The sequence below is a fragment of the Danio rerio genome, chromosome 16, assembly GCF_052040795.2.
Source record: "Danio rerio strain M-AB ecotype USA chromosome 16, GRCz13ab, whole genome shotgun sequence".
Lineage (NCBI taxonomy): Eukaryota > Metazoa > Chordata > Actinopteri > Cypriniformes > Danionidae > Danio > Danio rerio.
This window is the reverse complement of record NC_141036.1, coordinates 11,484,061-11,496,221: the sequence shown is the minus strand read 5'-3', so window position 1 is coordinate 11,496,221 and position 12,161 is coordinate 11,484,061. Positions and strand designations below refer to the sequence as shown.

General features: G+C 41.5%; 1 protein-coding gene across 50 annotated transcripts in view; it reads right to left on the bottom strand.

The window, feature by feature from the left end:
• Positions 1 to 2,669: 2,669 nt before the first annotated feature.
• The window catches only part of erfl3 (Ets2 repressor factor like 3), a 112,383-nt gene continuing 102,891 nt past the window's right edge, over positions 2,670 to 12,161 (bottom strand). Inside the window, exons 3-9 of one of the 50 annotated variants that reach the window (XR_015511094.1) lie at positions 10,925 to 11,040; positions 9,804 to 10,828; positions 6,815 to 8,306; positions 6,521 to 6,683; positions 4,808 to 5,100; positions 4,482 to 4,647; positions 2,670 to 4,307 (exon numbers count right to left, since the gene is read on the bottom strand). Coding sequence is in view for 3 of the 50 variants with exons in the window: in XM_087286707.1 (XP_087142833.1) it covers positions 7,698 to 8,306; positions 9,804 to 10,828; positions 10,925 to 11,040 (1,750 nt within the window). In the remaining 47 variants the exon portion in view is untranslated. Of the gene's footprint in view, positions 5,101 to 5,315; positions 8,307 to 9,803; positions 10,829 to 10,924; positions 11,041 to 12,161 lie in introns of all 50 variants that reach the window. The other 49 variants (XR_015511078.1, XR_015511102.1, XR_015511103.1 and 46 more) reach the window with 49 other exon arrangements.

Sequence of the window (12,161 nt, the reverse complement as noted above, 5' to 3'; positions counted from 1 at the left end):
TCAACCATCACTTGTTCCAAACCTGTTTGACTTTCTTCGGTTGAACTTAAAAGAAGATGTGTTTAAAGATAAACCTGTAACCATTGACTTCTATTTTTGCCTTTCCTACGATGGAAGTCAATGGTTAGAGGTCTCCAGCATATTTCAACTTTTGTGTTTCACAGAAAATGCTAACTCGTAAGAGTTTGTAGCTACTTGAGGGAGAGTAAGTGTTAATTTTTGGGTGAACGATCCCTTTATTACGTATTGTGGAACTTTCAACAGATGCAATGACATTTGTGGTCCTAGAGAATATTGTATGAGAATTTATTTAGGGGGCGTCACGGTGGTGCACTGGGTTGCACAAAAGTAAGAAGGTCGCAGGTTTGAGTCCCGGCTGGGTCAGATGGCATTTCTGTGTGGAGTTTGCATGTTCTCCCTGTGTTCGCGTCGGTTTCCTCTGGGTGCTCCGGTTTAGCCCACAGTCCAAAAACGTGGTATAGGTGAATTGAAACTAAATTGGCCATAGTGTATGAGTGTGAATGCAAGAGTGTACGGATGTTTCCCAGTGTTGGGTTGCGGCTGGTAGGGCATCTGCTGCGTAAAACATGTGCTGGATAAGTTGGCGGTTCATTCTGCTGTGGCGACCCCTGATTAATAAAGGGAGTAAACCGAAAAGAAAATGAATAGATGAATTTGAATAGAACTACAATAAATAATTGTTGTAATTTCAGTATCTTTTACGTGTACTTTCATATTTGTACTACACTGCATTGGTCATGAGGAAAATGATTTCAGGCGCATCTCCAAAGATCAACTGTGATTATTTGAAATGGTTGATAATGCTTGTACTTCTACACTTCGAACAGCAGAGGTCAGTCTTAAAGAGTCTATGTGAAATCAACAGGATGAATCTAAAATGAGTTGGTGCCAAGTCAACTAAAGCAAGTAGTTTTACTTAATTTAATTACATCTCTATTATTAATTTCACTTATTTAATTATATTTATATACTTTTTTTATTTAACATTTTATTCCCCAAGTCATTTTAAAGTAGTAGTTTTTGTTATGTTAACAATTATTTATTCATTTATTTTCTATTCAGCTTAGTCCCTATATTAATCTGGGGTCGCCACAGCGAAATGAACCGCCAACTTATGCCCTTCTAGCTACAACCCATCACTGTGAAAACCATTTATTTATTTATTACTTCATAATTTTTTTAAACAGGAAAAGATTCAAAGATAATCGGGCCTGGCTCAGCATGAATGCTGTTTTTCAGCAGGTTCCTGCTCTGCAGAACATAGAAACATACAGACACACTTAACATCTCATCTATCAACACATAAGAACAATACAAACAATCACCAAACATACAACATGAAGAGAGACAGGCCTATCTCAGTGGCTATAGTAGCGATAGTTGACAATCAAATGACGAGCATGTTTTTTTTTTTTTAAATCTCAGTGTTGGTATTGTATTAAGATGTTGTGGGATCTCTTTCCAAGCTTTTGTGAATACAGAAAAGAAAGATCTCTGTCTATAACAGCTTTTAAAAGCCGGTAACGGCAGGCATCGATTTGTTGCAGATCTTATGGAACGATCAGTCCTTGTGTTAAGCTTTGTGACCAAAGCGCAATGGGCTGCTGAGGTATCACTATTTAAATTTTTTTATAGTAGAGTTAATCCTTGTTGTTCATGATGTCATTTTGACATGATAAAGCATTTGAGAGTGATAGAGCGAAGCAGTGATGTGTTCATCCAGAGTCTATTGCGGATGTTATAGGCTCTATTGTACAGTCTAGCTACTGGCCCCAAGATATCATTTGTTGTGAGTGGCCAAACAGGTAAAACAGTATGACAAGGTGGACAAAATTATGGCATGAAGATAAGTTTCTGAAACAGTTTTCCCCATAAACAAATAGTTTTTGCTTCAGCTTTTTACAGACATTTTGAACATGGTCACAATAAGTAAGGTGAGAGTTCAGACTGATTCCCAAATATCGATAAGTAGATACAATGGAAAGTTTTTGATTTAAGAAAGTGATGGGATTGGATATGAATAATTTTTGGCTAACATTACAAGCCTTAGTGTAGATCTATAGACGCGTGTTACTTTTCAACTCTCCAGAACACTTGTATGATTAACCCTTTGAGAGCCTGCTCTACCAAACGGTTTACCATCTTTTTACTGTTTTAAATAATGACAGTAAAAGTCATTGAAAGAATGACTGTTTTAAATAATGGTTTACGCACACACAGCATTGTTGGTTTAAAAAAAAAACAAAAAAAAACATAATTCTGTTGCACTACTACACTTGATTTTGGTTTCATAGTAAAAAAAAAAAAAACAAGCATGTTAAATGAGAATCTGAAATATTTTATGGCATTTAGTGTTTAAAAATGTTTTCTTTAGATTTCTTTAGATGTTTTATTTAGATTTTTTTACACTTCATATTTTTCATATGTAAAAAGTCTGGCACTTTTACCATAAATCGACATATCAACCATTTGGTATAGAGGCTGATATTTTAGAAATTGTGGGATGCGTTTAAAAATGCATTGAGTGTGTTAACTAGTAACATAAGGAGTTGAAAAAATCAATCCAAACATTTTTTTTCGTGGTGGGGTAAAGTTAAAGGGTTAAAATGGATGCATTTGTGGTTTAAAGAAAAGCTGCGGAAACCAGATGGCTTTTAACCAGTTTAATTGACCCTGATTACATTTTAATTACAATTCTGAAAAAAAAAGAACACAAAAAAATGAATAAAGGAGGAAGTAAATGTTACATCGTGGTATTAAAACCTGTTATTATGAATTATGAAACCACAGAAATAAAATCCAAGAAAGTGGGAGAGATAGAGACTTTTACACAATAAAACAATACACAATATATCTTTTAAAATCATACAATCCCCCGATGAAAATATTTTTACAAGAGCAAGAAATCAGTAACTACAAAATAACAATTACATGACATGAGAACAAATCATAAGCCTGATCCTCCACTGAATGCCCTTCCTCCCTCCTATATCTCGCCACAACAACCCCCCATATTAACAGTTACAGTTTTTTTTAAAACGTTAATTTACAGAATTTTAAATGTTACACTAAACACACTGTCGGGTTGCTCGTGGGAGGGCAGGGCTGGGGGGGAAACATTCTCAAAAGGATCTCTTACAGTATTGTATACAATGTTATCATGACTACAAATGTCGACGAAATAATAATAATAATAACTAATAATAATAATTAGGATGAACAGCAACATTGACATCAGAGAGCAGATAAACAGGAGCAGTTCGGGTAACGAAACAAAACATCATTCGACATCCTGGGTAACCGACGAGAGCAGCCTAAGGGAAAACCAACATCTTCCCTCCTAAATAGAAGTAATGCACTCACGTTGTGCCCAAACAAAAGTTAACAGCCTGCACTGGTCAATACTGCTCACCCCATATCAAAATTCAGCCCGGCCTCCTACATTATGAGGGTTGCCAGGCTTAAAACAAGTGCACACTAGTTAAAGACTTGTCTCGTTGATAAAGAAAGAAAGAGAAATAAAATCCTAAACAATCAAATCTGGGTTGCAGTGGGAATAAGGCAGCTAGAAATAGTTTGAGGAGGTCACACCATTGCAAGTCCAATTTTGCAGTACATCAGACATGATATACCTTCCTGTCACTGGAAAACCATTATATCACGACTCGTGCCCCACTGTCTCTTGGATGTCTCGAGTCCTGTGTTGAACTTCCACAGGGCTTTAGTGCACAGGTTTATGAGGTTCATGATGCAAGGTTTCAAAAGAATTACAGCCTTGGGTGTGGTGTGACATACATGCACAGAGACCTACAGCCTCTGTCAAACACAAACACACACACACACACACATACACACAGATCAGTTGTGGCAGTAGGAACAGGATGTTGAGGAGGTGCATGCTGGTTAAAGATCTGAATGTGCCACATCATCTGTGGTGCAAAGCTTTCGTGCTTAGTCTTTCGCTCCTCTAGCCTACCTTTTATTAATGTGATAAGAAAAGCAACATGTTCCTCCCTTTCCCGACATTATCCCTGAGGAGAGAATACCTTCCCCTCAAAATGAAATCGCTTCACCCCCCGCCCCAAAACTGATATATCTGTTAATGCTATGCTTTCTGTTTGTAGTAAGTTTAACACGTTATATATAAAGGTATATTGAGTGTATACTGTTCTCTCTTTTTTATTTTTCCTATTTAGACATGCTTTTAAAACAAGGCATAAAAGGCTATGTATGTGTGTGTGTGTGTTCATGGGAGTATGATAGAGCAGGTATGTCCAAACTCGGTCCTGGAGAGCCGGTGTCCTGCATATTTTAGTTCCAACCCCAATTAAACACACTTAAACCAGCTAATCAAACTCTTTCTAGGTATACTAGTCACTTACAGGGAGGTGTGTTGAAGGCTAAACTATGCAAGACACCGGCCCTCCAGGACCGAGTTTGGACACCCCTGTGACAGTGACTCCATTTCTGCTTTCTTTCCATAAGTTAGTATTTAATAGTTTGGGATCAGGATTAAGCTCTTCCACCTCCCCATCCCATCAACATTAAGATCTCACATGGGTCTGTAACTTGTAATACTGATTAAAGCAGTGTTTCTCAATCTCATCCACGTTCCTGGAGGACCACCTGCTCTGCACATTTTCCATGTCTTCTTAATCAAACACACCTGAGTCAGATCATCAGCTCATTAGCAGAGACTGAAAGACCTGTAATGGGTGTGACAGACAAAGGAGACATCCAAAACATGCAGTGCTGGTGGTCCTCCAGGAATGTGGTTGAGAAACACTGCAATAAAGGACAGAATTGACACTTGGTTTTAAAGGGGGTACATCATCAAGTGCCAATATAGTTAGACACGGAGCTCTGGTCCATGTAATATCACTGTACACGCTTGTGTGTGTGTGTGTGTGTGTGTGTGTGTGGAAGGAAGGATGCTGGTTTAGTTTACGTTAAAGGACTAAACCAGGAATGTCCAAGCTCCGTCCTGGAGGACCGGTGTCCTGCATAGTTTAGTTCCAACTTCCTTCAACACAAGCTGCCTGGTAGTTTTTAGTAGAACACAGGTGTCAAATCCAGTTCCTGGAGGGCCGCAGCTCTGCACAGTGGTAAAGTCTAGATTGGATTCGCAGCCAACCGGAAGTGCGACATGTACATCAGTTATAGTAGCATTTTTTTGACGCTGTATAACAATAGTGGATATTTTTACAGTACTGTGACGATTGGGTTTGGGGTAGGCGTTAAAAAAATACAATTTATTGGGTAATTTAATAGATAGCATAAATAATACTCGGTACAACAACTGTTTCTACGTTACTGTGATGGTTGGGTTTAGGGTTGGGGTGGGGGGAAGGCATTAATAATATACAATAAATTGAAAATTTAATAAATAATATAAATTATTTTCATTAACTTCCGGCTGCAGCCATATCCAATCTAGCAACAATCCTGCACAGTTAAGTTCCATTCCTGCTTCAACACACTTACCTGTAGGTTTCAAACCATAGATATATACACTAGATATCGCATAGGGACCCTGAGCATGCGTCAATAGCGCCGCCACATTGGTACAGTGCTCCCAGGACAAATGTCATTCAACCGCACTAGTCAAGACAGTGTTATTACGTGAAGATGCGGTATTTTAGAGCTGTCTACGGGTGTAGTAACGAGCAAACAAAGAAAACAAAGCACAAAGGCAGAACATTTCATAGGTAATGTTAAGTTTTTTCTGTTTTTGTATGTTCTGAACTTTTGTGCTAATCAGGTAACGTTATTGAGGATAACAGTCACTTACTGCATTCACCATACGGCAAAGCAGCTCCAACTCGCACTAAACACTCGGCTTATGCTAGTTTTGTTGAATAAAATCAGCAAACAATGCAAAAGAAATATGACAATGAGATGCTGCGCTGCCAGAAACTTGTATTATTGTCGGCTAACGTTAGTGAAAGAGTCGTTCGGTGGATTCATTCACAAACGAATCGCTCTCTCCGTCAATATGAGAAGTGAAAGCAGGAGAGGAGCTGTGTTTCAGGACATGATTAGATCAAATTTAACAGGGAGGGTGAATAGTACATTTCTGTACACACAAACACAAGCTTTTTGTCAGGAATGCCCGTGCGGTCACTGATCCATCAATGTAGAAAAGTGATGTAAAATTATAATTTTCGTAATTAGAAAAAAAAATTACATACTAACATCCAGGAAAACTCCCGATCATAGATATATGTGTATATGTGTATATCTCTGGCTTTGGATGGCCACAGTCCTCCACTGTACCTTGGTCCCGCATTCATTTCAAAGGAGCGCTACCCTGTAGCAAGATGGCGGCGCTATTGACGCATTCCGTCCAATAGACAACAATAGGCCAGGCGACATCTATTGTATATATCTATGGTTTCAAACAAGCCTGAAGGACTTAATTAGGTTGATCAGATGCGTTTAATTAGCGTTGAAACTAAACTGTGCAGAGCTGCGGCTCTCCAGGAACTGGATTTGACACCTGTGACCTAGAAAGAGCTTGATCAGGTGTGTCTAATTGGAGTTGGAACTAAACTTTGCAGGACACCGGCGCTCCAGAATCGAGTTTGGACACCCCTGAACTAAACAACTGTAAACTCTCTAAAGCAGGGGTCACCAATCCTGGTCCTGGAGGGCCGGTGTCCCTGCAGGGTTTAGCTCCAACTTGCCTAGTATACCTAGTAAGATCTTGATTAGCTTGTTCAGGTGTGTTTGATCAGGGTTGGAGCTAAAATCTGCAGGACACCGGCCCTCCAGGAACAAGTTTGGTGACCACTGCTCTAAAGAGTATCACCTTCAGACTGTCAAATCAAACCCTAACTACCAAAGAACCAATCGTTTAAGAGAGTTAAGAATATGGTCTCTGAACCGCATGTTCGAGTCATTCCTCCCCAACGGAAACAAAGTGGTTCAGGTATGGTCCCAGAGGGAAATAAAAGACAATGAAAAAGAGAGCAAGCTTTAAGCTGAGCTGGTTTGGATAGAAAAGGAAAGGAGGGAAATATCCTGAGAAAACACACAGCTAGATTTCAGAAACACACCTTCACACTCGAATCAGACACGCGCTTCATACTGGGAACAAGACGTCATGTCTGAGTGTGTGTGCGTGTTGAGGGGTTTTGTCCCTGAGGGTTCGGACTTCTGACCAGGCTGGTTTTAGAACAGTGTCTGTTTGTGACTTTCTGTGCATTCGTATCCCACCACATCACATAGAGTCCGTCACTGAGGAGAATAATGCTGGAGACGGAGATCAAATCCCTCAAAAAAAGACCAGTCATTCCGATGCCCATCTCTAGTTTCTCCTTGTGGGGTTTTGAGGGATAGCTCACAGGCACTTTGCAAAATAATATTCTCTTCTAAAAAATATAAAATATTCTCTAGTGCCAAAGGTCAAAGTTCATGACTCCTGAGGGTCGCTGGGGCACATGGGTGAACTCATTCCTCATGAACGTTACACTGAGATGGACTGGAACGTGTGCTTGCGGGGGAGCGGGATTCGATTAAGCAAGGGTCAGTTAGTCTAAGTGTGCAGCGTACGTGTCAGTATTACTGTTGTCAGTATCAGCAGTCATTGATCTAGAGAAAGTCACGTGTGAGTGTGGGTCCATCAGCAGTTGTAGAGTTGTGTATCAGCAGTAGTCTACATGTGTGGATGCGTATCAGCAGTCCTTGTTCTCCAGTGACAGCTGTGCCGTGGCTCGATGGAGCTCGGCACTTACTCTGTGATGAGCGAGAGGAGGTGGGCTCTCCGCCTCTCCACTTTCCTCCACAGTCCCGTTCCTCACTCTCCCCCTCTCTTCTCCTTTCACTTTCTTGTCCTCCGCCTCTTCCATGTGCTGGTCCTGGTCCCAGCGCCTTTTGAACCGGAGCTTCAGTGGAATACATTGGGATTGTGTTTGTGGCAGCCCGCCGGATGGCAGCTGCGTGTCCCCAGGCTCCACAGGTTCGCTCTTTATAACAGGGGTTCCTCTTCGACCATTGCCTGAAGAGGTTGGAGAGATGAAGAAGGGTGGAGGGGCAGGAGCCTTGAACACCTCCTCTTCCTCCTCCAAGTCCTCATCGTGGTGGAGAGCAGCATTAGTGCCGTTGGACTGCTGGTGCTTTTGGCTATGAAGATAATGGTGTTGATGATGGTGATGACGATGGTGATGTTTATGGTAGTGTGGGGGGTAAACGTCAAACTCTTCATCCCTTTCGTCAGCTTCTTCATCACTAATGTCAGTCACTTCAACTTCCTCTTCAGACTCGATGTCAGAGATGGGTTCAACCTATATATTGAGACAGAGAAAGGGAATGTAGGGTCAAAATGGAGGTGGGTGTTGCCATGACTTTCACTGGCCGCTTTTCCACTCAGTATGCTGGAATAAGTGTTTTAAAAGACACAACAGAGCCATATCTAGTGAAGATATACTTTAAAAGGAAAGAACAGCTAACTTTATTTCGATAATCCTGCAAGTTATTAGGAAAACACCTGGGGCCTCATGTATCAACGCTGCGTACGCACAAAAACTTTGCGTACGCCAGGTTTCACGCTCAGTATCGCTCACGTTTAAATTTACTAACGATGAACTGAACGTGGGAATGTGCGCAGCTTCACGGCCGCTTTATGGCTGGCGTACGCACATTTTTGTGCGCGTGTGTTTTATTTCCATTGGCGACTCCTAGAGGCAGTTGTGTTAAATTGCTCTCTACAAAGTGTCTGAGCCTTGAAATGGCAGCTGTATTGGACGGGTTCATCTAGCAGGTATATAAGGTTTCCATACCATACAGTTGGCCAGCTAAACATTAAAGCGCAATTTGCAGCGGTCGCCTGTTTTCCCAATGTAATCTGAGCTATCTACTGCACGCACATCGCTATAAAGACACTATCTGAAGATGAATTTGCATGCGTGAATCAGAAACATTTCCATTCAATAAATGTGCAAATAAAATATGATGCACAAACTTATTAATGATTCCAACTTGTCTTTCTCGTGATAAATAGTAAATCTGATATGTAGCGGGGAAAAAAGAAGAAAGAGTTCATCAGACGATGGATTCGAATCGAGTTCATGCTCGAACGTGTCAAAACATGTTAACATGCGTCTGACGAGCTGCGCCACTGAGACTTTTAAGGGTACTGCAACATTTTACACCTATAAACCACACTATATCTTTTTAAATTCACTCAGTGCGATGTTCAGACCCAACTGCGTTAACTGTTTCAGCTAAACTCTCCCACTCTATTTTTTTCTTTTGTTGTTAATTCCGGAGAACAAACTTGCAAATAACACTGCTTTTCTCCGGTCTACCTCCGTAAGCAGCACCTCCAATTCACATTCTGTTCAAAGTTTCTCTTCTTGCTTGCTTTTGCCATTGCTTTTTCGTTGGGTTTTGCTAAAGTAGAGTCATTAGCATATTCATACGGGGGAGGAGGCAGGGAGGGGTTTTGTGCTCGTGCATGTTGCGCTCAGTTTCACATTCATTCGGATGTAAAGAATATGCGTGAGATTTGGTGTACGCAGTGTTTCATACATCTGAATTTTTTTCTGCATACGCACAAAGCTGTAAATGTGCGTACGCAGAAAAAAATTCAGATGTATGAAACACTGCGTACGCCGAATCTCATGCATATTCTTTGTTCATTATTCTCAATGTTTTAGTATGATTTCCACGCAAGTCTTCGTACATGAGGCCCCTGATAATTTCAGTTTTTTAAAACTGCAGGAACTGATCAAATTGCGCAACACAAAGATAAAAATAACAAGAAAATAATTTCTGATTACCTTAATCTTGGGCAACCCAGCGCTGTTTAGGGAGCCAGTTGAGGAGGAGTTGGACACCAGTCCTGATCCGCTGGCTGAACTGAGGTCACTGCCAAATGACAACGACGAGCCTAGACCGGATGTGGATGTGGAGGACAGCGAGCCCTGGCGACCCTGACCGTCACGCTGTTTTCTGCCCAGCGGAGGAGGCTGGAGCTTGAACTTAAACGGTGAGTGGTGCTGTTCCTCGCTGAGGTGGTGGTGAATAGGGTGTGCGTGAGGCGGTGGTAAGGTGGAGTGATGGCTGTTAAGCACAGAGGGCCTCTCGACAGGACCACGGTCGCAGGCCTGGGGTCCGGGCATGCCTTTATCAGGGCGCTGAGGCTGAGGAACGATGATGTTTGGGTAATGAAAGAAGGCACGAGGACTCAGGTGGTAGTTATAGACGCTCTGAGTGTGAGCTTGCAAGTAGCGCTGCATGTCCTCAGGGTTGAAGGAGAAGATGGAGCCAGGCATGGGGGACAGGGTAGGAGAAGGTGTGTAGGCCAGGTGAGAGCCTGGCGTCATGGAGAGTGCTGGTGATAGAGGTGGTGCCAACAGGCCTGGTCCTCCTGGACCGGGCAGAGGTGAAACTGTGAACGGTGAGAGAGGCTCAGGGTGTACCCTGTGTCCACCAACATCTGACACTCGATGACCTGTGTGACCAGGACCACCGTACATCCTGAACATAGCCTCGTGAGACAGACGAGGGTGAACGGCACCTCGGAATCCGCCTCCTCCTCTCTCAGCCACTCTTTCCGTCACTCTCTCCTCTGACGCACCTCCGTTTCCGTCCTCAATCTCAGAGTTGACAGAAGTCCCATCACTACAGTCGGAGACAGATCCACGGGCGATACGGCGGCCATTGAACATCCCAGGACTGCGCAACTCTTCACTGCTGGGGGAACGCAGCACCTCGGGCACCTGCATCTCTGACGGAGTGGATGGAGGGAAGCGGAAATGTGGACCTGTAGGCACTGGTGGAGCACTCTGAGGGACAGCCGCTCCTGCAGAGAGACAAACACATGAAGAAGAGCAGGTATTAGTCGAGCTTTGTTTTACGATCTACATAAATGTGTGATATGTGGGTGCTCTATTTGTACCTGTAGAGCCCATGTCAATGAAAGGGTAGTTGACCAGGACCAGCTTGTTGAAGTTGAACTTGTAGGTGAAGCGTTTTCCTTTAGTTTTATGTAGAATTCTCTTGTTGTAATAATACCTGCGCACACAAAAAACAGAACACATCAGCCCACACTAAAAATTAAATCTTACCGAAAAATAAAGGTTGTGATGTAAAAATAAATGAGAAACATTTAAGATTCTGTAAACATCCCACTTTGGTGTCCACATCAAATTATTTTCCACAAGTTATTTCATACACACAAAACAAAATAAATGGAACGTAAAAATGTCTACTTGAATGTTTAAAATAATTTGTTTGAAAATAAAATGTCTAAGTATGGTTGAAATAATGTTTCATCAGCATTCAGTATAACAGATATATCCTATCATTTATCTTAGTCCATTTATTAATCAGGGGTTGTCACAGCGGAACGAACCGTCAACTTATCCAGCACATGTTTTACACAGCAGATGCCCTTCCAGCTGCAACCCAGTACTGGAAATATAACAGATGTATTTATGTAAAAATGAAACTTATTCTAATCTGCACGCATTAAAACATTTTTAATTGTGATATTATACCCAAGGTCCACAAATTGGGATCACATACAAATGGAAGAAAACAAAATAAATCAACAAAAAAACAAAACAACGAGGAGCAGATGATCAGGTGCGCGCATATAAAGGTAACTGGGTTGACAGGTTAGAGCAGAGGTGTCAAACTCAATTTCTGGAGGGCCGAAGCCCTGCACAGTTTAGTTCCAACCCTGCTCCAACACACTTACCTGTAGGTTTCAAACAATCCTGAAGGACTCAATTAGTTTGATCAGGTGTGTTTAATTAGGGTTGGAACTAAACTGTGCAGAGCTGCGGCCCTTTTGGAACCGAGTTTGACTCCTGTGGGTTAGAGTGTATATTTAAATTTTTTTTATATATATATATATATACACACATAAAATGCATAATAGTAAAAAAAATATTATAGGTCACACATATCAATAAATGCTGCAAATAACAAATGGAAAGAGTGACAATGATAGTAATGTATTAATAGATATAATGACAATGAAAAGGCCAACAGTAATAATAACAATGACAACAACAATATTAATAATGATAACTATAGCAAGTACTACATCAACTGCTACTACAGCAATTACTAAAGCCTGGTTTATACTCGATGCGTACGCTTGTACGATTGGGTGCGCGCGGCAAATG